General features: G+C 41.3%; 1 protein-coding gene across 1 annotated transcript in view; it reads right to left on the bottom strand.

Annotated features, from left to right (window-relative positions):
- Window positions 1-22,844, bottom strand: part of USP34 (ubiquitin specific peptidase 34) — a 199,320-nt gene that overhangs the window by 107,048 nt on the left and 69,428 nt on the right. Inside the window, exons 30-38 of the mRNA XM_040347825.1 lie at window positions 22,438-22,638; window positions 19,103-19,185; window positions 16,231-16,271; window positions 13,637-13,761; window positions 8,347-8,499; window positions 7,221-7,325; window positions 6,104-6,159; window positions 2,972-3,092; window positions 2,709-2,892 (exon numbers count right to left, since the gene is read on the bottom strand). Of these exons, the coding sequence (XP_040203759.1) occupies window positions 2,709-2,892; window positions 2,972-3,092; window positions 6,104-6,159; window positions 7,221-7,325; window positions 8,347-8,499; window positions 13,637-13,761; window positions 16,231-16,271; window positions 19,103-19,185; window positions 22,438-22,638 (1,069 nt within the window). The remainder of the gene's footprint in view (window positions 1-2,708; window positions 2,893-2,971; window positions 3,093-6,103; window positions 6,160-7,220; window positions 7,326-8,346; window positions 8,500-13,636; window positions 13,762-16,230; window positions 16,272-19,102; window positions 19,186-22,437; window positions 22,639-22,844) is intronic.

Here is a 22,844-nt window from a genome sequence, read left to right as displayed (position 1 = left end):
TGACAGGAGCAGGAGCCAATGGCACCACTGCTGTGTCTCAGGCAATAAGGAGGGAGAGTCCAGGACGCCCGAGGCCCTCGTATACCTCGCTGGATAGAGATGGGGCCCGGGTAAGTATTAGGGGGTCTGCTATACACAGAAGGTTTTTTCTCATAATGCATTAAGTTAAAAAAAACTTCTGCCTTTACAACTTTAAGTCAGCAATGTTCTTAAATTTTAAAAAGATACCCTCCTTACAACCAAACCACGCCAACCTTTTCTTTTCTATTTTTTCCCAAATTCATGATCTCACAGTGATGTTTAAGGTGCCAAAATAACAGTCCAAACCATTCTAAAGGGATACTTGCGAGTCCTGCGGCAACTAGCTCAAAGTATCGGAACAGGCTTTAACTGCTTCCTGCCCGCCTTACATACACAAACACACACACACAAACATCTTTATCTGGAAGCAGTGATATTAGGATCATGACTGTAGCTGCAGACATGATCCTAATATCACTTGGTTTAATTTTTCTCAGCTGGCATTGGGCTTTTATGTAGTAGTGATCAGAGTGGCTCTACAGCTGACCGATCACTTTAACAGGGGGCAAAAATTCTCTCCTGTGCAATCAAGGAGCCCGGGACCGCTGCAACCTGTCTGGTCTGGTAAACACAGAGGGAAGGAAGGTTCCCAACCCTATTGACGTAAGAAACTGGAAGCATTTCATAAAACCTAACTCGGTTTGATCAGATGTTTGAGGGCGGAGGAGAAATATGAGGTCCAATAGTAAAAATAGTACCCATCACTGGCCATGGTATCACAGAAGATGATGTTCATCCCTTGCGATTAGGTTTGCACCAATATTTATTTTCAACTACCGATAACCGATACTTTTGGTGGCACTGATGAGGAGTGGACTGTCAGTAGGTTTTATTTTTTTACAATTTTGAATTTTTTTACAATGCTTTCAGACAGCAGCTCCTCCCCATTCATAAACAGAAGCATAGTAAACAGTTCACAATGTTTCAGTTATGAACAGAGTCAGTGATCACCGACTATGCATTCGGAAAAGGAGGGAGCTGGTAAATGAGATTTACCGGCTCCTTCCTCCGCTCTCCATCCTGACGGATCTGGGACAGGGGGGACCGGAGAACATGGAGGAGAGGACGAATCGGCAGGGTACTTTAGGAGCACGGAAAAGGACACAGGGGACAGTCGGGAATGATCGGTGCAGCAGTAAGGGCCGTTACAAGCACCATTCTCATGGTATAGATTGAAAAAAAAAAAGCTGAAAGCCGCAGGAAGGGGGAGCTGCTGTCAGCTGCTTTATTGAAATCTATATAGGGAGATTGGCGCTTTTAACCGACCGCCGCACCTATCACCCCTCACTGCCCAGGTAACCGATCAGGCATCGGAGCATTTGCACGAGTACAAGTACTCGTGCAAATTCTTGGTATCAGCACCGATACTAGCATCGGTGCAACCCTACTTGAGATAGCAATAAAGTTAATCGAAAAAAATGTAAATGAACAATGTAAAAAAACAAATAAAATGTTTTAATTAAACAATTAAAAAAAACATTAAAGTGTCCCTTGCCCCATGCACAAATGTGAATGCAGGTCCATGTGCATATGTTAACGGTGATTGGACCACACATGTGAGGTATCGCCACAATCGTCAGTGAGACCAGCACCAGACATCATGTGCAACTCGAAATGGGCTTTAAAGCGTTGCCTATGGATAGTTTAATGTACCATAGTTTGATGTAATTCCACAGGCATGGACACAGGCGTGATAGGTTAGGTACCCATTTACTCAGTGTAGCATTAAAAAAAAAAAAAGAAGTATTGTGTTGCGTGTGTGCGCAATAAAATTGTGTATTTTTTCCTGAAAATTTGTGTTTGATAAACCGCTGCGCAAATATTGTGTGACATAAAAATTTGCAACAGCAATGATTTTATTCCCCAAAGCCTGTTCTTTCAGAAAATATATGTTTGGGGGTTCTAAGTGTTTTCTAGCAAAAAAATAAAAAAAAAACAATGCAGATGTAAGTATGTGAGAAATGTCAGAATTGACCTGGGTTTGAAATAGTTAAGTATCAAAATAAAAACCTCCGCCTTTGGTAGAACTGTGTCAGTGAACTACAGTTCCAGATGACATTGCCAGAAGGAAGCAGGAAGAGAAATGCTTTAAATGGCTCACAAATTAGGGATACCAGAACACACTACCTCGCCTAGCCCTCTTCCTGCATCTGTCTTTCAACAGCACATGTGGTCTTTAAAGTATAACTATAGGCAAAACTTTATTATTTTGTTTTTAGCTTTGGACAGAGTGTAAAGTGATCAGAACGTCTGCCAGTTTTTTACATTGTCTGTGCCCGTTCGGGAGAATACCCATTCTATTTGTATTGTTTGCCATTATCACTGGTCGTCCCCAGAAAAGTAATAGAGGGGAAATCTTCAAATAGGACATTTCTGGTGAGCTGGGGTTCCCCAAGGTATTCCCTTCATTTTCAGAGATTTCATCTCACTTCCTGTTTGGCTATGGGACAGGAAGTGAAGGGAAATCCCAGCAATGGGACACAGATGGTGAAAAAAAGCTGACGGGTTAAAAACCCTCCTTTACTCTATCAAAAAAAAAGGAGAAGAAGAAGTTTTGCCTATAGTTCCAATTTGCCCAGAAAGTAGTAGCACAGAATTGAAAAGATGATAAATACGCTGGCTCTTACACTGCATGTGCTGTGCCATAACCCAATTGTGTAATAGTCTGTAGTTCTCCACTGAGCCTTTCACCATCTCCACCAATAGATCATATGCTGCAGCTCTGGAAGAATGAGATTTACATTTGGGCTGCCGTCTGTCCTTAAGACTGGGTAGCATGAAGAGGAGATTGAAAACATCTCTGAGGAATTCCTGAAAAAACAAAAATCCTGTTAGACTTTGACAAGTGAGCAAGGGAAAAGATTTAGACACAATCAATTCGTAATCCTACCTGCCCTTCCCTTGAAAATTTGAAAGGGGGCTTGTGTTTGATGACACTGGTAGCAAGTCTGAGGAGTCCTGTCATACCATCATCTTCTACATTACCATCTTGGTAGTCAAGAATTTCTCGGCTAAAATATAACAAAACAGTATATAATTTTATATGGCGTTAAAAGGGCTTATTTTCTAAAATACATATTCATCCTATGGCCTAGAACCCATTGTTTTGAGTTTAAAAAGTTAGTCCACCTTTATAAAAAAAAAAAAAAGTCTTCTCTTTAGAAATTCAAGCGCCACACTGACATTCCCAGTCTCCATTCCTATTTAATTTTGAACAGCGAGCTGCTGCCGAGTTCTGATGTAGCATTCCCATCAAATATTGTTCCTATTCTCTCCTTCCGTTGCCTCGCTCTGCAGCTTAGACTCATCCCCGAGCACCAGACAAACGTGTAGCTGGCCTCTGGCATCCCCAACAGTCAATAAAGTCACTGGCCCCACAGACTTACATGGCCAGGGATTTTTATTCAAGGACTTGGCAAACGTTTACAATAATATTTTTTGTGAACAACTTCTTCACATGGGCTCCGAGATCATAACCTTTTTATTAAATCGACATTGTAATGTTACACTTTCTTTGCGAAATATACAGCCGGTAATTACTGCCTTTGCAATATTTACTTGTAGTTAATAGACATTACTACATGTTGCATGAGATATTCTGTATAAAATAACAAAAATCTAAAATGTGATGAGCATTACTGAATTGACCCCACAGAGATACAGAGTAAGAGAAAGATAGGGGCATAGAGGGAGAGAAATAAATATTGATAAAGAGGAAATTGTATATATTGTATATTTGCTTGATCTCTATCCTGTTTTGTTTCTCTCTCTCTCTCAAAAGTAAAATTTTTGCATAAAAACGATTAAAGCATATTCAGATTGTCATCTAGGTTAGGCATAGCTAAAGGAATTCATTTTTCGTACTAAAAGTAAACACACTTAATATTAAATGGAAGAAAATACGGAGGAAAAGTAAACTGAACAACAGAGACTTTACGTTTTAGGTAATTGGCCTTTTTAGCCATTTCTCAACCACAGGACGACAGATATTGGGATGATGCCTACAGCTACAGGCATCATCTCAGTATGTTTTTCAGCTAGCGACTCCTTACAGTGTAAAAGCCATCCTAGCGGCTGACTAGCCACTGGATTACCTTTACAGGCAGTAGGGGAATTCCCTCCCCAAATTGTATTTATTTAGATACAGCGCTGCATGACAGTGCAATTGTCAGTTAAAGGAAGGCAGCACAGTATCGCAAAAAATGGCCTGGTCGGGATGGGGGTAATCTTCCAGAGGTCAAGTGGTTAAAATGTGACATTTTAGGTATCTATTTACTTGCAGTAATATCTTTTACCCAAAAACGTGGTTATATATTGTGTTTTTTGCATTAAAATTCATCAAACTGTTTTTCTCCCCCAAAAAATGCATTTGAAAAATCTCTGCGCAAATACCGTGCGACATAAAAAATTGCAACATGCCATTTTATTCTCTAGGGCAGGGATATGCAATTAGCGGACCTCCAGCTGTTGCAGAACTACAAGTCCCATGAGGCATAGCAAGACTCTGACAGCCACAAGCATGACACCCAGAGGCATGATGGGACTTGTAGTTTTACAACAGCTGGAGGTCCGCTAATTGCATATCCATGCTCTAGGGCCTCTGCCTAAAAAAAAAAAATGTTCTAGCAAAATAAAGATTTTGACATGTAGGAGAGAAATGCCAGAGTTGGCCTGGGTGGGAAGTGGTTAAACACAATAGCGAGTACAAAATATGTCACCAGGAATAAAAAGATTAACACTTTATGCTTATGGGACAAAGTGGACATAAAGAAAGGTTGAAAATTAACAAATCCTGTCTTGCGCAACTCTATGCTCCCTATTAAACAGTAGCACAAGAGCATTCTTTTGACAGAATGTAGAATCTGAAGCTGTGGATTTATTTGGGCAGCCAGAGTCCAGAGATAATGATCATTAAAGCATATCAAAAAGCAAGAATATAGTATATTTCAGCTTGCAAGTCTGTAGATGAGGTGGCTGCTTTTTTTTATTTTATCCACTTGCCGAATGCTGGCTCCCCCACACAACGTGATTTCTCTATACATCGTGGAGCACATTCGCACTGCGTGCGCTCCCTGGGGCACAGAGCAACACGATCTGCAACCACTGTGTCCACCATACGCAGAGGATAGCGGGGCTTGGTACTGGACTGCTGTGAGCAACCCAGATACCACTTGATCGCAGTGCAATTACATGGCACATAGTAAAAAATAGTCATGGATAAAATCTATTTATTACATAATTTTTTACTAGTGTGTGCGATCTGTGATCACACGATACCTGGGGAGATGCAAGGATACAAAAATTCTGTAATTGAAGAATTGTACTTCACCGGAGAAAAGTAATGCAACCACGACATCTATGGACTGGCAAGCCACAATCTGCAATCTTTTGCATTTTTATTCTTGGATTTAGATATTTTAAGTATTATACTGCTTTTAGCATTTGTTCCAGCTTCAGGACATTAGGGCTGCAAAGCAGGTAGTTTTTAAAGGCTCAGAGATTACATTAATGGAGAATTGCCCTAAAGGATATGGAGAAGAATGCCCCTAAAGGATATGGAGAAGAATGCCCTAAAGGATATGGAGAAGAATGCCCTAAAGGATATGGAGAAGATTGCCCCTAAAGGATATGGAGAAGATTGCCCCTAAAGGATATGGAGAAGATTGCCCCTAAAGGATATGGAGAAGAATGCCCCTAAAGGATATGGAGAAGATTGCCCCTAAAGGATATGGAGAAGAATGCCCCTAAAGGATATGGAGAAGATTGCCCCTAAAGGATATGGAGAAGAATGCCCCTAAAGGATATGGAGAAGATTGCCCCTAAAGGATATGGAGAAGATTGCCCCTAACGGATATGGAGAAGATTGCCCCTAAAGGATATGGAGGAGAAGAATGCCCCTAAAGGATATGGAGAAGATCGTCCCTAAAGGATATGGAGAAGATTAACAGAACAATGTTGAAAAAGATCACAGGTGAAGGTGGGACAAAATGGGTTGCACTTGTAATTACAATAAGAGGCATACCTGCGAATGCAGTCGGCTAAATGTCTTGCTAACGCATCCAAATCAAGCAATGTTGTCTGATTAAAGAAAAAAAACAACACTTAATATCCAGTACTTGATCTAAACATCCAGAAAGGCAAGACCTATTTTAGATCTACACTATGGGGTTTATTTATAAAGCAGTAAAAAGATTCCCTCCAGGTAAATCATCTTCCTGAAGCATGTGTTTTAAATAACAGCGGATGAGTCACTACCAGTGAATGTTTAGTGAAGGTCACATTCACTGCTTTATAAATATGCCCTAGGTATTGCCAAAAGGACTTCATTCCAGAAGATGACGAGTAAAGCCCTGAGGGGGACATAACAATTGCTCCAAGACATTCTGGGTCACATTTAAAATTCAGCTAGCAAGCAGAGTATGATGGCAGTTTAGTATAAGGAGGAATAAATATTTCAGTTTAAATATTGACATATTTAAGTAACAATGTCTGTAATAAATATTCTCAAACTGAGACGCTACAATGTTCTTCTATGGCAGGGGTCTCCAAACTTTACAAACAAGGGGCCAGTTTACTGTCCTTCAAACTTTACGGAGGGGGCCGGACTGTGGCCATTGGGAGTAGAAATGGTCCAGATGTCAGTGGGAAAAAATAATTCCCAATTGTTTATTTCAGTGGCTCATTGTTGGTGTCACTGGGAGGAATTGTGCCCCATCATTGGTGTCAATGAGCCCTATTGCTGGTGCCATTGGGAGTTATTGTGCCCAATTATTGGTGTCATTGGAGGGAATTGTATCCCATTTTTGGTATCAGTGGGTGAAACCGTGCCTCAAGGGCCAGGTAAAAGCAAGCAAAGGGCCACATCTGGCCCCCGGGCCGCAGTTTGGAGACCTCTGTTCTATGGGATACAAATTATAACGACAGACAGTATGGCTTCATCTTCTAAATAGATCCTGCAAATTGAACTGCATGACATACATCCTACCCGATTAGAAAACGGTCATCAATAAAATAACAGCAACTTCTAAAGTTTTGTATTTCCAAGTTATAAAAGAACACTACACTTTTTCTCATGTGTGTGTAACACTTTGTAAAGCCATTTTTCTGTTACAATAGAGTACATTTTATTCAAACTATACCTGGCTAGCATCCTTGACATGAATGTTATCTATCAGTTTACACAGTAACCAAAAATATTCTTTACATCCAGGTCGCAGAATGGTTTCTTCCTCATAATCCTCTACCTGTAAGTAAGACATAATATGTATATAAATGTGTGTTAATATTTATACACGTATATACACACACACACACCTTTGAATGTAAAAAACAATGTGCATAGATTTTTATTTATTATTTATTTTTTAGGAACCTGTAAAAGCAATGCGCCCACTATCAGCAGTTTGCGGGTGCAATGGCAGGTTTCGGCAGACCCTCTGTGTAGTTGTCTGCCTGAATCTTAAATATGGGCAAACAGTTACTGAGTAACAGGAAGATCAATGAGCTACCTAGAGCGCTACCCTGGTAGTTAACCGAGAACTACAAGCCGTCAGCCTCAAAGAACTCTATGAATGAATAATGCGGCCGAGTGGGTGGAGCCCCGCACGCTGGCGCGCTTTTTGAATAGTGACAGTGGGTGCAGGGAGAATATCCCCAACCTGCTGTCATGGGGGGTATCAGTCGGAGAGCAGGCAGATGCTGAACATATTACACCCTAAATATGTGTCTAATGTGTTCAAATAGGTGAACTTATCCTTTAAATATCCTAATAAAAATTGGATTTTTAGCTTTTCATTTTTTTTGCTTCCCCTACTACTATCAGATCTGATCTCATTTTATCTCTAAAGAGACGCTGGTGGAGCTACTTGATGCCTGTAGTCTACCTAATGACTTGTGAGTTGACTAGTTAAATCCTTATGTGCAGATATCCACTACTTTGTTTACCACGTTACGCTAAGATTAAGGCCTCATGAACACTAGAGGTTTAGCTATCTCAGCTGTGTACTGCTTTTTGAATTCACCTTTATGTTTCCACCAAAAATAGATATAAAAAAAAAGCCTAGAGATTATACTTGATTAACATCATTGGTATGACTAGTAATGTAGTCAAGATAGGAGGAAACAAAAGAGGTTATAAGAAATATTAGTGCGAGGTGAGACATTTATGATTTGGGTGTCACTTCTAGGGCATCACTAATGTAGGGTTTAGAAATGAAGAAAGATAATAGTACATACACCTGATGTACTGAAAATATTTCCACTTACCCGAATGGGTTTTAGTGCTTGAGCATCAGGAAGAAACTTTAATAATGTTGATGCAGCCAGAAGCAAGAATGATCGATTTATTGAGTCACCGCCATCCAGACCAGAAAGGGACAGCTTGTATAGACCATTGCATGATTCGTGCCGAACTGCAGTCTTTTGGGTAAAGAACAAAATTAATTTTACATTTCAAATCCAAACCAAGTATATATTAAACAAGTTAAGATAATTTTGAATGTTTTTAACCATTCTAATGTGTTACTCTGAAATAATAATGAAATGATAGGAATATGTAAACTGCCCAAGTCAAACAGTATAAAACGCCATGGGCTTTTATCTACATTCTTTGTTTACCATCTAGCAAGTCATGTCACTGATCCATAATTAGTAAGTAGCCAGAGAAGTCCTACTTCCTGACCTGCATTTCTGTTCAAGCCGAAAAACAAGGATAACTGACTGCCCTTGAAAACAGGTGAAAAACTCTGACAGCTCCCAAATTCCTATACTGACTGGGTATGTTTGAGCAGGTTATAAATGGTCTTTCAATCAGATTTAGGGTTATTTGCCTATTTCTGCTTTAACTCTTTTGTAAAATTCCTATAATTTCTAAAATGCATTTCTGGCAAGTTCTGTTATACAGTTCAATACGTCCACAAGCAAATTTGTACAATTTAGTTGTGGCACAGAATCCTGCCAGATTTTTAGTCCCTTTCCTCCTAGTCCTAGGAAAAAGAGTAATTAAAACTCCTATTAGTCTTATGCTTCCACAAGCCCACCTCAGTGGTTACTAGAGGGAACAAAAGTATTAGATTTTTTTTATCGGATTTGAGCAAAATTTTCCAAATTGGCTAAAACCACCAATTGTCAATAAACCATAGGTGTGTGCAGCCTATTGCATTAGGGTGTGCACCCCAAAGCTCAAACACACATGAATGCCAGAGACAGTTGATTGGGAGCATATTACGCTACATCCTGAATATGAGTATAATGTGTTTTTAAAGTTGAACCTAGCCTTTTTAATATAATGGGGGCATGTACACTGGCATCCCCCAACCACCCACCTGGTGCCACCCCCTGGATAATGCCAATTCACATGGGGTAATTGGGCACACCCTGTGCGCACGCCTATGCAAGAAACACTATTAAATATGTGACAAGAACAGGCAGTAGCTCTGCAACCCTTGAGAGGGACTAATGCTAGATGCAGTAAAGAACTGAAAAAGCCCCAATCTCTAGGGGAAATGGGTGCAGGAAGGGAAATACTCATTCCCTCTGGGCAAAAGCGGAGGTGGAAGATGAGGGAGGCACCTGAGGAAGGCTCTAAAGAGGTACAGAAAGTTGCAAAGACATCATAGTAGAGAAACTTCTTGCAAAAAGGAGTGCACAAGGAGTATGGGGCCAAAATATCTTGAAGGTGACATAAAAGGTCTAACCAAGACCTGTCAGGCACCAAGAGCCAAGTGTCTTGTGAGCATAATGGAAAGATATGAAATAGGAACAATTTCTAGGAAAGGGTTCCTATCAAACCAAGTGATTACTACCTCACATAATTACAGAATAGGGGGGGGGGGTCAGCATGCACCCAAGAAGGAAGAGCACCAAACTTAGAGGCTACCTAATCAGGACACCAGATATGCTGGGAGATCTCAGAGTGAGAACTTGTACAGCAGTCACATAATTGCATGTTTGATGAGATGGGCAGACAAATGCCAAGGTATCTACAGGCAGCATGTAGAGGAAACGCACATAAAGGGGGCACAGAGGACAGGGGTGACGCTCCAGTACTAGGTCGACGTAGAAATCTTCCGGTGTCAAGGCCATCTATTTTAAGGCTGCCAGAGCAGAAAGACTGCTCAGCTTGTAAAACTGGCAACCCTGTAATTCTTGACCTTGATTTGGAGAAAGGACATATCAAGAGTCAGGGCAAAGTCTGAGGGTTGCAGGACAGGGAAGTATGTGTAAAAAAGGGGGTCCATGTAATGGACCTAGCTTCTACGTATAGTAAGGAGTATAGTGCCCCTGACCTGGAGAGGACCAACCAGCCACTGGCTTTCCTAAAAAAGGATGCAAGCAGAATTTCTCATGGAAATGCAATTGAAGGTGACAAAGGCAACACATCAATGAACTTTGTGTCAGTGATGGACAAAATTTTATAAATCTCTCTAAAATCAGGTGATGGTTAGACCCCAAGCAGAACAAGATTGGGGAGATGTACGAGAAGGGTGTGGTGTCAATTGCAGGATAAAGTGAAAGACTTTGTTTGGGCCTATGGTCAGAGATTTGATTCAAGAAATTAAGAAAAAAGGTCTCAGAGGCAACCTGGTACATAACATAATGGCTCAATGTTTGATCAAGAGATGTGACAAGTTTAAAAACTACATGGAAGTTTAAAAGAAACAGGGAACAAAACCTCATCACACTGCGGTTGCTGTTAAAGTTAGAGGATTCCCTTATATGAGAGATACAGTTTGGTCCATATATATTTTGACACGGGCACAATTTTCATACTTTTGGCTCTGCATGCCACCAGAATAAAATTAAAACGAAACAATCCAAATTAATTTGAACTGCAGACTTTCAGCTTGTACATAAATATCAAGTACAAATTTTAGGAACTGCAACCATTTTTATACACCGTCCCGTCCCCGTCCCCCCCATTTTCAGGGGCAATGTTCATTTTAATTATTTTGTTAAGAATCCTTTACTAGCAATAGCTGCCTGAAGTCTGAAATCCATGGACATTACCAAAGACTGGGTTTCCTCCTTTCTGATGCTTTGTCAGGCTCTAACCGCAGCGGTCTTCAGTTTGTGGGCCTTTCTGCCTTTAGTTTTGCCTTCAGCAAGTGAAATGCATGCTCAATTGGGTTGAGATCAGGTGACTGACTTGGCCATTGCAGAATATTCTACTACTTTTCCTTCAAAAGCTCCTGGGTGGCTTTTGCAGTGTGTTTTGGATCATTGACCATCTGAACTGTGAAGCGCCGTCCAATCAACTTTGCTGCATTTGGCTGAATCTAGGTCGACAGTTAATCTCTAAATACTGCTAAATTAATTTGGCTGCTTCTGTCACATCATCAATAAACACCAATAACCCAGTGCTACTGGAAGCCATGCATGCCCATGCCTCCATTATGTTTTACAGACGAGGTTGGGTGCTTTGGATTATGAGCTGATCCAAGCCAAGCCTTCCCCACACTTTTTTCTTCCGGTCATTCTGGTACAGATTAATCTTAGTTTCATCCGTCCAAAGAATGTTTTTCTAGAACTGCTCTGGCTTTTTTAGATGTTTTTTGGGCAAATTCTAATTTAGCTTTTCTATTCTTCAGTTTTATGAATGGTTTGCACCTTGTGGTAAATCCTCAATATTTGCTCTTGTAAAGTCTTCTCCTGATTGTAGACTTTGACAATGATACTCCCACATCCTGGAGAGCGTCCCTCACTAGTCTGGATGTTGAAAATGGGTTTTTCTTTACCATAGAGAGGATCCTGTGATCACCCACCACTGTTGTCTCCTGAGGACATCCAGGCAGTTTCATGTTGCTGAGCTCACCAGTGCCTTCTTCTTTCCTCATGATGTACCAAACTGTTGATTTGGCCACTCCCAATGTTGCTGCCATCTTTCTATCGTTTATGAAGCTTTACAATGGCCTGTTTTACTTGCATGGACAGCTCCTTTGAACACATGATGTAGGTTCACAGCAATAGATTCCAAATGCAAATACCACACTTAGAATCAATTCCAGACATTTTACCTGCTTAATTGATGAAGACATAACGAAAGGAGTAGCTCACACCTGGCCGTGAAACCGCTTTTGATTAAATTGTCTAATTACTTTAGGTCCCTTGAAAAAGGGGGATGGCTATTCTTAAAAGCCGTTATTCCTAACCACTTACTTCGATTTGGATGTACATACCTTAAAATTAAACCTGAGTGTGTGCACTTTTAGCCACTATCCATATTATAACTATAGCTTGAATATGTTTTGGTAAATACCTGAAAAAATAACAAATTGTGCCTGTGTCCAAATATACATGTACCTAATTGTATAGTGGTAGATATATAGAAGAGCAGGCAGAAGTCATTGCTGTTATACAAACAGCAACAAGTTTACAGAAGACGGTTGGTTACTACACTAACTAGAGTTTTTTCAGGAGCATGATGGTGCATGCAGTGCTGAATAGAGAGGAGTACATAAGTCCTAGAAAAAGACTACCCGTTGTGAGTGTAGGCTGCAAGGAGATGAGAAAAACTGCTGCCTCAAGCCAGTAAGAACATTTAGCATGGAACAAATCGGTAGAGAGAAGACAGCAACAGAGGTTCTGTGTGTGCCTCTTGGAAGAACAGAAGACTAGTATTTTTCTAGCATTTTGTTTACAAGTTTAACTCAGAAGTGGTTTGCTAGAAACTTAGGAATGTAAACATCACTTGTAATATAAATAAGGACAGGTCCTTTTTATAGAGAGATATGGGGGTCAAGAAGACCCTAAATCTCTCCTTTACTTTTAAAGGAAAAAAATAAATAAAAAATCTCACTTTTCAGATATTTGTAAAAAAAAAAAAAAAATTAAAGACCATTTATCATTTTCCTTCCACTTCACAATTATGTGCCACTTTGTGTTGGTCCATCACAAAAAATCCCAATAAAAATACATTTATGTTTTTGGTTGTAACATGACAAAATGTGGAAAATGTCAAGGGGTATGAATACTTTTTCAAGGCACTGTAACTCTGGGTTCAGTTACAAGCTGGGAGGTGTGTAAAGATTGAACCCCTCAAAAGATATACCAAAAGGCTCACAACCTGCTTTAAGCTGATCTCCTCAACAATTTTAAAGCAGGGGTAAACTTTGTTTTGAAAAAAATGCTGACAGGATATTTATGACCCCATCGGTCTCTTCTGTCTTAAATGCTTCCTTCTGGCTGTCAGCTGTCATGTTTACTAAACCACTCAAAGTGCAGCTCAGTGAACACTTACGGCCCCGATCTGTACCACTGTGCTCATGCGTATAAGTGACATCATAGTGGGCCGGCCATTCAAGCGGCCGAAGGCATAGAACTGGGAAGGAAATAATGGAAGCGCCCCGGACCCACCAGATATAAATATGCTGTACATACTAGAACATCATGGAATAAACCACCTGGAGGCCTCTAAAAAGAAGACATGATAGCGGACTTCACTGCCGCTTTAAACTGGACATTAGGGAAAAAGAAAAGTAAATATTACATTGCTTTACTGAATCTGAAAAACGATGTTTCCCTAAAATGATAGGCACAATGTATATTAAAATCTTACCTCAGGAATAAGGAGCGTTAATTTTTTGAGCCAATCTTGTAAATTATCACTGTCTGCAAGACTAGATTTCACCATAGAACAACAATGAGCCCAACTAACAAGGAGCCACATTGAATAATGTGTAACTGGAGAATGGAGACAAAAAAGAAAAAAAAAATGTAAATAGTCACAATTTTTACTTTTAAAATGGCTAATGCTACCACAAAAACAAAGTTAAAGTGCTACTAAAGGTTAGTGGGTTTTTTTTAAATAACAGGTCATATCTACCTCCATTGTGCAGCTCGTTTTGCACAGAGTGGCCCCCAACATCCTCTTCTGGGGTCCCTTGGCAGCTCTTCACCGATTAGATAACCCTCTAGGAGAAGCGCTCTCCCGAGAGGGTTACCTTGCAGGTGCGCTCCCCTGAGTCATTTATTCGATGACCATAGACGCCAAATGTATGATCATTCAATTTGGGTATTGCTATTGAGCACCCCACATTGCTTTTTTTGTACGTGATCACTTTTATTCATGTCATATTCTGTCTATGACTTTTACAAATAAACCTAATTGGTTTTAATTGACCTGCACTATTGGAGTTCCTTTTTCCATTTCATATCATCTATCTCATGGCTTCTTTGGAGCTATAGCTACGTTCTCTGCCTGCACCTCCTGACTAATGGTCCAAGGATCGTATTCAGAGTTTGTGGTATTGACGCAATACACCATTCAAGCACAGCTGGTTCCTGTTGTCCATTTCGTTGGAGTTCCAGTCCCGCTTATGGTCCTAATCTGGTTTTAGTGGTCCCGGCTTCCAAAGACCACAACGTCTGGCTGACTTTTTGCTGTACAGTACTAGAGTCCAACCCATCTGGTAAGCGTGTTTTATCCACTCCATACCTAGATGTGATTGTGATCATCATAGAGTCCTACAGACAACTTGTACACCTGTTGTATCTCAATCATTGGATAGCAGCTCACCTGCTACTTCATTGATGTTTATTCAACTTTAAGCTATGGACTTTTTTCCTTTTACATTGAACACCGTTTGAGCTACTTTTTTCCATGTCAGTAGTTATTTACATGCACTCATAATATGAAGGTTGTTACCTCACCTGGTACTATATATTTTTGAGTTTGTTAGCGCTACATTTTCTGTTTACTATTTTGCTGGCTTTGTTTGTTTGTATGTAGCAGCTTAGCATTTTCTTTCCGAATTAGCGCAGTTTTTTCTTTATTTCATTCAATTTGATTGACAGCAGAGGGAGCCAATGGCTGTGCTGCCATCAATCAATCCATAGACGGGACTCCATGGAGAGAAGGCTGGCGCATCCCCGCCAGGGAGATGAAGGGGCCCAGGTAAGTTAAACAGAGGGGGGGGGGGGGGCTGGTGACTGCCAGGTGTTTTTTCACCTTAATGCATAGAGTGCATTAAGGTGAAAAAACACAAGCCTTTGAGGTACTGAAGTACAGAGTCACAAAATGGCTTCATATTGGCAGAAAAATGTCCCACAGTACAGGGCAAAGGAATACGGACAATAATTGATTTCTTTAGTGTGAAAAAGCAAAACGGTACCGAAACCTGAATTAGGAATGGCTGCCAATAACTGCAATCCTGCTGTTTGCTTTACAGACATTAAAAGATGAACTCTCCAAGAAAACAGCTAAACAGATGAAATAAAGTATGGAAGTTATTTAAGCTACCTAAAGATTTTTATTTCTGTCCATCTACTTCTGGGATTAATATCGCTACTCCAACAGATTTTTTGATCTGTTAAATATAGCATTGGAAGCTTTTTGTTATATCTGGCAAGTGCAAGAAAAACCTAATCAAATTCAGGATGGTCATGTGTCCCCTTGCACACTTCCTTGCATTATCAAAAAGTTTATTTAGCCCTCCTAGTCTTTATCTTGCACTACAGAGAGATATGGGAGTGTGGGTTGACCAGTCTAGCAGAAGACATGGGGCACAGCCAATACCACACAGTCCAATGCTCTGTGTTAGTCAACAAAAGGGCTTACAACCTAAACTTGCAAGGTCTGTACAGGGATAAAACTTGGGTAAATGTGCATCCTGTGATTGGACAGTGTAAAGAAGGCACATCTGGTTTGAAGTTCATCTGTCACTCTGCTTGTTCTTCCTATCAGCATACAGACCAACTGACAATCTTTGTGCTGCTTCCCCCATTCCCAATTTGAACTCTGCTTTATGGTGGACTGAGGCTGACATCAATCAGATGTGTACATTTAATGTAATAAATAAATCTAAAACTGCATTATTTTATGTACAGTATTGTATACCAAACAGGAGTTTAGTAGTAAAAAGAACTGTGTCTTTTCTTAAATACGTTTTTTCCTGCGAAGGGCTATTCATGAAAAGGCCAGAGGAGGGGTGGACGGAGGATACGTTTTGGAGGTTGAAGAGCCACTTTAATCAGAATTAAATTGGAGATTGCAAAATCTGTTTAAAAACTTTTAGAAAAAAAAAAACAATGCCACAAATGCAAAACTACAAGCATGCTGTCAGTTCAACACAAATCATGATGTAAGCAGAAGCAAGAAAACAAAAAGGGATGAAAATTTATCAGAGAGAGAAAAAAAAAAAAAACAGTTACCTTCATGCCTTGACCTATGATCAGATTGGGCTTTCAGTACCCTGTAATAATGACACAACATGTTAACACGCAAGTTTCTTTTTTTTTATGTTAATATTTTTAACATTTAGGGTATAAACAAAATACTGAAGGCTGGAAGTGGCTAGCTGCAAATGACATTAGATCAGGGGTAGGCAATCTTAAATCGGAGTTCCACCCGTTGTTTCGTTTATTAAAAAGTCAGACTTTTAATAAACAGACACTCACCTATCCCATGGTCCAGCGATGCGGCTGCCCAGAGCCTTGCTCCTTCCCCCTCGCCTCCGCCATCATAGCAACTGTGGGCACCCAGCCATGATTGCTTTCGGCTCCATGGCCGGGCACGCACTGCTAGTGGCCAGGCAATCTTCTGGTACCTGTGACGTGTCCCAAAAGATTGCAGGGAGGGAGGGGCCACCTAGAGGGAGAGGAGTCGTCACCTAGGCGGCCAAGAGCAGAAAGGAGGAAATGCGACAGGAAGTTCCACTCTAAACCAGGTACCCACTCCCCCAAAAATGACATGCCAAATGTGGCATGTCAGGGGGCGAGGAGTGCTTAAAGCGGAAGTTCCACTTTTGGTGGAGATCTACCTGAATAACATGGGAGTAGTCAAAGGTCACCAGGCAGCGTCGCCTCCTCTCACCTGATTTAAACCTCTAATTTCCAAACTACCTTGGCGCAATCGCGTGCATTGCATGGCAATCATGGTTTAAATCAGGTGGTGAGGAGGCAACATAGTTGCCTCTTTACCACCTGTCAAACACACTCAGACCCCTTTTCAGAGGAGCAGCTTTGCCTGCTGCACTTGTGAATGAGCCCTTGGTTGCATTCGGCAGTGGCACACAAAGTTGGGGGGTTGTAAAATCCTGGGGTTGATTCACGGATTTACCGCCCATAATTCCTACCCCCTTTAGCTGCTGAGGCAGCAGCCAAAAGGTGTACACATGCTGCAAGAGGAATTAAGCCCCCCTGTTGCTTTTGGTGAGTGCTACCGCCTATCAAAACACAACCCATTTAAGGAAATGGGGCTACTCTGCAAGCACCAAAATTAAGGGGTTAAAGCAGCCTGCGAGAAAGCAACACAATGCTGCCTGCTTTAACCCCTTGTTTGCCGTACTGCACAAGGTTTCATGTCATTTGCAGAGCGGCCTCATTTATTTCAATGGGTCATTCTTGGCCAGTGCTACACCCACCAACCATGACAGGGCGTATAACCCTTGCGTTTGCTGTGAAATGTGTACACTCCTGGCCATTGTAGCTAAAGGGGATGGGGTTGGGACAGAGGTGGTAAAAACACATCTTAGCTATGGGGATAGCTGCGCTTTGCCATAGACTTCCATTATATCCTGCAGAAGTGGTGAACTTTCAGAAAATGCACCAAAACTCCTGCTTTCAGAAAGTGCATCAACCCTGCAGAATATAATTGAAGTCTATGGCCAAGTGCAGCAAACCCACAGGAAATCTGCAGGTACACTGCATTGCACCCATGGTGTGGGTAAACCGCAGCACATCAGCGTGAAAGCAGGCCTATACTATTATACCAAGTGTATTGCTTCATACTAGAAAAACAAACAAAATACTCCTGCGCATGAGTATAGTGGCTAGCCCAATAATGAATGATGGTCCACTCCTCAATGCCTTGCTGAGACTGCCATCAGTCCAGGCCTGGACTGATCTGTGCAACGACAGCAAAGAGCGGACTTCAGACCGCTCTCTGTGGGAAACTGGTCACAGGAGTGTAAAAACAAATTGCACTCCTGTGACCCTGAAACGAGCTTTGGATGGACTTCTCCTTTAAAGCAAAGACAAAAATAGAGTAGAATTAAAGACCAAACCTTTATTTTTCCATATCTTGGATCACTTAAAGCAGAGTTCCACCTAACCCCCCGGTGTCACATTTGGCACTTTTCAGAGGGGAGGGAGGTGCAGATACCTATTTTCTTTCATTTTCACGATTAGTGAGAATGGTGAACAGGAAAAATAGGCGATTCTCCAAATGGGGACACAGACAGCAATAAAAAATAAATATATACAGTTCTGTACCCTCTCCACTCTATTCAAAACTATTAAAAAAAGGTTTTGTTTTTGGTTAAGCTTTAAGTGAAAACCAAGAGTTTTTTTTTTCCATGTTTAACTTAAAAAATAAAATAAAAATGATATATACGTTTTAATTTAGCCCTGCCCCGTTGGCCGCCATTCTCACCCTGCTCCCACAACCTCCTGGGATATCAAGTCACATATCCCACGAGGCTGCAGGAGCAGCAACAGTGGCCAGTACCCATTCTATATAAAGTGAATCCTTGGATTACGAGCATAATCCGTTCTAGGAGAATGCTTGTAATCCAAAGCACTCGCATATCAAAGCGAGTTTCCACCATAGAAGTCAATTGGGGGGAAAAAAAAGTGTTCCGTATTGACTTCAATGGCATGCAATATCGCATGTAGCCAGAGGTGGGGGGTGCCGAGCGGAGAGCCTCGGAAAGGCACAAGGACATCTCAGCTGAACTCGGGAAAACCTCTGAAAGGTTTGGGAACAGAGTATTTCCGAGGTTTTCCAAGCATTTCCGATTGGCTCCAGCGCACCCCCACCTCAGGCAAAACACGGTACTTCACACCACTTTGGCTTGAATCCTGCTAATTTTGTGAAACACTCAGGATTTAAAACAAAACAGTGCTCGCATTACGAAACGCTCGTTAACCGCGTTACCCGCAATCCGAGGTTCCATTGTATAAAAAAAGGGGGGGGGGGTGGGGTATAGATCTAATGGCTCAGTAAAACTTAAACAAGACTTATACCCCCCAGGTGTGTATGCTATGTCCCACAGGTGAATGTAAGTGCAAACTGATAACTCACCTTTGCGCTAAATTGTCATAGGTATAAGCAACAGACATCAACCTTTGAATCATACACGTTCCTTGTACCAGAACTAAAAAAACCTTAGACACACAAAAGAAGAAGAAAAAAAAAAAAAAAGATGCAAATTAATGTTAAAAAAAAACAACCTTAAAAAGGTGGAATTAAAATTGAATGGCTCACTAAATGGGACCCAAAAGTATGCTTTTGCCAACTTCCTTTAGAAGCTGCCAACTCCTAAAGATTGTATTAGTCCTGTCCTGCTTTAGACCCCTTTCACACTGGGGCGTTTTTCAGGCGCTTTGGCGTTAAAAAAAGAGCCTGAAAAAAGCCTCATCTGCAATCCCAATGTGAAAGCCCAAGTGCTTTCAGAGCCCTTTCACACTGCCAGCACCCGAAAAACACTGGTAAAGCTCCGCTAAGACCCCTTTCACAAAAAAAAAAAAAAAAAAATCTGTCATCTTAAAAAAAAAAAAAAAAACGCAGAGGTGATCAAATACCACCAAAAGAAAGCTCTATTTTTGGGTACTGTGTTGTATGGCCACGCAAAGAGCGAGAGCGCTGAAAGCTGAAAATAGGTCTGGGCAGGAGGGAGGTTTAAGTGCCCAGTAAGCAAGTGGTTAATGGCTGTGTGTTGAGTTATTTTGAGGGGACAACAAATTTACACTGTTATACAAGTTGTACACTCACTACCTTACATTGTAGCAAGGTGTCATTTCTTCAGTGTTCTCACATGAAAAGATAGGGGTGTACTCACTTCTGGGAGAAACGGTAAATGGTTTTCAATTTATTTTTACAAATAAATGTATGAAAAGTGTGGCGTGCATTTGCTTTCAGCCCCCTTTTACTCTGACACCCTTAACTAAAATCTAGTGGAACCAATTGCCTTCAGAAGTCACCTAATTAGTAAATAGAGTCCACCTGTGTGCAATTTAATCTCAGTATAAATACAGCTGTTCTGTGAAATCCTCAGAGCTTTGTTAGAGACCCTTAGTGAACAAACAGCATCATGAAGGCCAAGGAACACACCACACAGGTCAGGGATAAAGTTGTGGAGAAGTTTATAGCAGTGTTAGGTTATAACAAAATATCCCAAGCTTTGAGCATCTCACAGAGCACCGTTCAATCCATCATCCGAAAATGGAAAGAGTATGGCAGAACTGCAAAACCTACCAAGACATGTCCGTCCACCTAAACTGACAGGCCCATAGTAACTCTGGAGGAGCTACAGAGATCCGCAGCTCAGGTGGGAGAATCTGTCCACAGGACAACTATTATGCCACGTACACACGATCCGAAATTCCGACAAGAAAACAGTCGTCGTCCCCCCAGAATGTTGGCTCAAACTTGTGTTGCATACACACGGTCACACAAATGCTGTCGGAAATTCTGACCGCCACGAACGCGGTGACGTACAATATGTACGACGAGCCGAGATCAATGAAGATCAATAAGCAGTTCGGCTCTTCTGCTTGATTCTGAGCATGCACGTTTTTTTTGTTTTTTTTTGAGAACCTGCTCTCAATCTTTTGTTGGCAGAAATTCCGACAATAAAAGTCAGATGGAGCATAAACATAGGCGGAATTTCCATCCAAAAGCTCACTTCCGACTTTTCTTGCCTGAATTTCCGATCGTGTGTACGCGGTATTAGTCGCGCACTCCACAAATCTGGCCTTTATGGAAGAGTGGCAAGAAGAAAGCCATAAGTAGTCCCATTTGCAAGTTTGCGAGAAGCCACGTGGAGGACACAGCAAACATGTGGAAGAAGGCAGTACGGTCAGATGAGAGCAAAATTTAACTTTTTGGCCTAAAAGAAAAGCACTATGTGTGGCGGAAAACTAACGCTGCACATCACCCTGAACACACCATCCCCACCGTGCAAAATGGTGGGGGCAGCATCATGTTGTGGGGATGCCTTTCTTTGGCAGGGACAGGGAAGCTGCTCAGAGTTGATGGGAAGATGGATGGCGCCAAATACAGAGCAATCTTAGAAAACCAGTTAGATTCTGCAAAAGACTTGAGACTGGGGTGGAGGTTCACCTTCCAGCAGGACAACAACCCTAAACATACAGCCAGAGCTACAATGGAATGGTTTATATCAAAGCATATTCATGTGTTAGAATGGCCCAGTCAAACTTCAGACTCAAATCCAAATTGAGAAACTGTGGCAAGACTTGAAAATTGCAGTTCTCCTTCCAATCTGACCAACATTTTTTCCTATTCTTCTTTGCAACATAGGGCCAGATTCAGGTACAAATGCGGCGGCGTAACGTATCCCCTTTACGTTACACCGCCGCAAGTTTTCAGCGCAAGTGCCTGATTCACCAAGCACTTGCGTGTAAACTTACGGCGGTGTAACGTAAAGCCGTCCGGCGCAAGCCGGCCTAATTCAAATGGAGCGTGTACCATTTAAATTAGGCGCGTTCTCGCCCCGAACGTTCTGCGCATGCTCCGTTAGGAAATTTCCCGACGTGCTTTGCGTGAAATTACGGTGCCCTGACGTTTTTTTTGAACGGTGACGTGCGTTACGTCGTTTTGTATTCCAGGACGTCTTATGCAAAAAAAAAAAAATTGAAATTCGACGCGGGAACGACGGCCATACTTTAACATGGCTGTTCTAAAGATAAGCCATGAAAAAGCAGGCCTAGGTTTGCGACGGGAAAAACCGACTAGCGACGACGTAAGAGATTGCGACGAACGCGCGTATCTTCGTGGATCGCCGTAATCACCTAATTCGCATACCCGACGCTGGAAAACAACGCGAACTACACCCAGCGGCCGCCGGAAAATTACACCTAGGATCCGAAGGCGTACGAAGCCGTACGCCTGTCGGATCTTAGCCAAAAGCCGTCGTATCTTTTTTGTGAATTACAAATAAAGATACGACGCTGCAAATTTGAAAATACGCCGGAGTATCAGTAGATACTCCGGCGTATTTCCTCTGTGAATCTGGCCCACAGTTCTCTCTACATGTGCAAAGCTGGTAGAGACATCCCCAAAAAGACTTGCAGCTGTAATTGCAGCGAAAGGTGGTTCTACAAAGTATTGACTGGGCTGAAAAGAAATGCACACTACACTTTTCAGATATTTGCAAAATAAAAAAGAAAATTTTAAAAACATTTCGCATTTTCCTTCCACTTCACACAATTGTGTGCCACTTTGTGTTGGTCTCATCACATAAAATACATTTGTTTTTGGTTGCAACATGACAAAATGTGGTAAATTTCTAGGGGTATGAATACTTTTTCAAGGCACTGTACCTGTTCTTTAGAAATCATGCAATTACCCCCGACTAAAATCTTCCTAAATCAAGAACAGAATGCATGTAAATTTACCTCTGTTAAACGAGGTATATGGAGGCCTTTGGAATGATCTGAGCCAGACTTTCTTGATTTTCCAGGCCAAGTTCTTTTCCTGTGGCTCTCTGCTAATCCCGACCAAGCAAAGACATCATGATATGCCAGATCCAGATCAGCCGGGTCCACAGCAAACTGACAGATCAACTTTAACAAACATGCTAAGCAGTCCAGCTGCCACTGTGAAGGCAAAAAGGAATATTTGATTAGACTAAACAGGCTGTTTTTTTTTTTACTTTATCGACATGTGATAAGCTTTCTTCATTCATTTTAACAGCTCTCAATTTTGAAATTAGACGCTGCTCTTACATTAAAACCAGAGCGGTTTTTAAAGTACAACTAAACTTAAGAACCAAAAGGCAAAATATATTATATTAGGAGTCCTT

The sequence above is a fragment of the Rana temporaria genome, chromosome 4 (genome assembly GCF_905171775.1).
Source record: "Rana temporaria chromosome 4, aRanTem1.1, whole genome shotgun sequence".
Classification (NCBI taxonomy): Eukaryota; Metazoa; Chordata; class Amphibia; order Anura; family Ranidae; genus Rana; species Rana temporaria.
The sequence above is the reverse complement of the archived record's forward strand: the minus strand, read 5'-3'. Positions and strand labels throughout refer to the sequence as shown.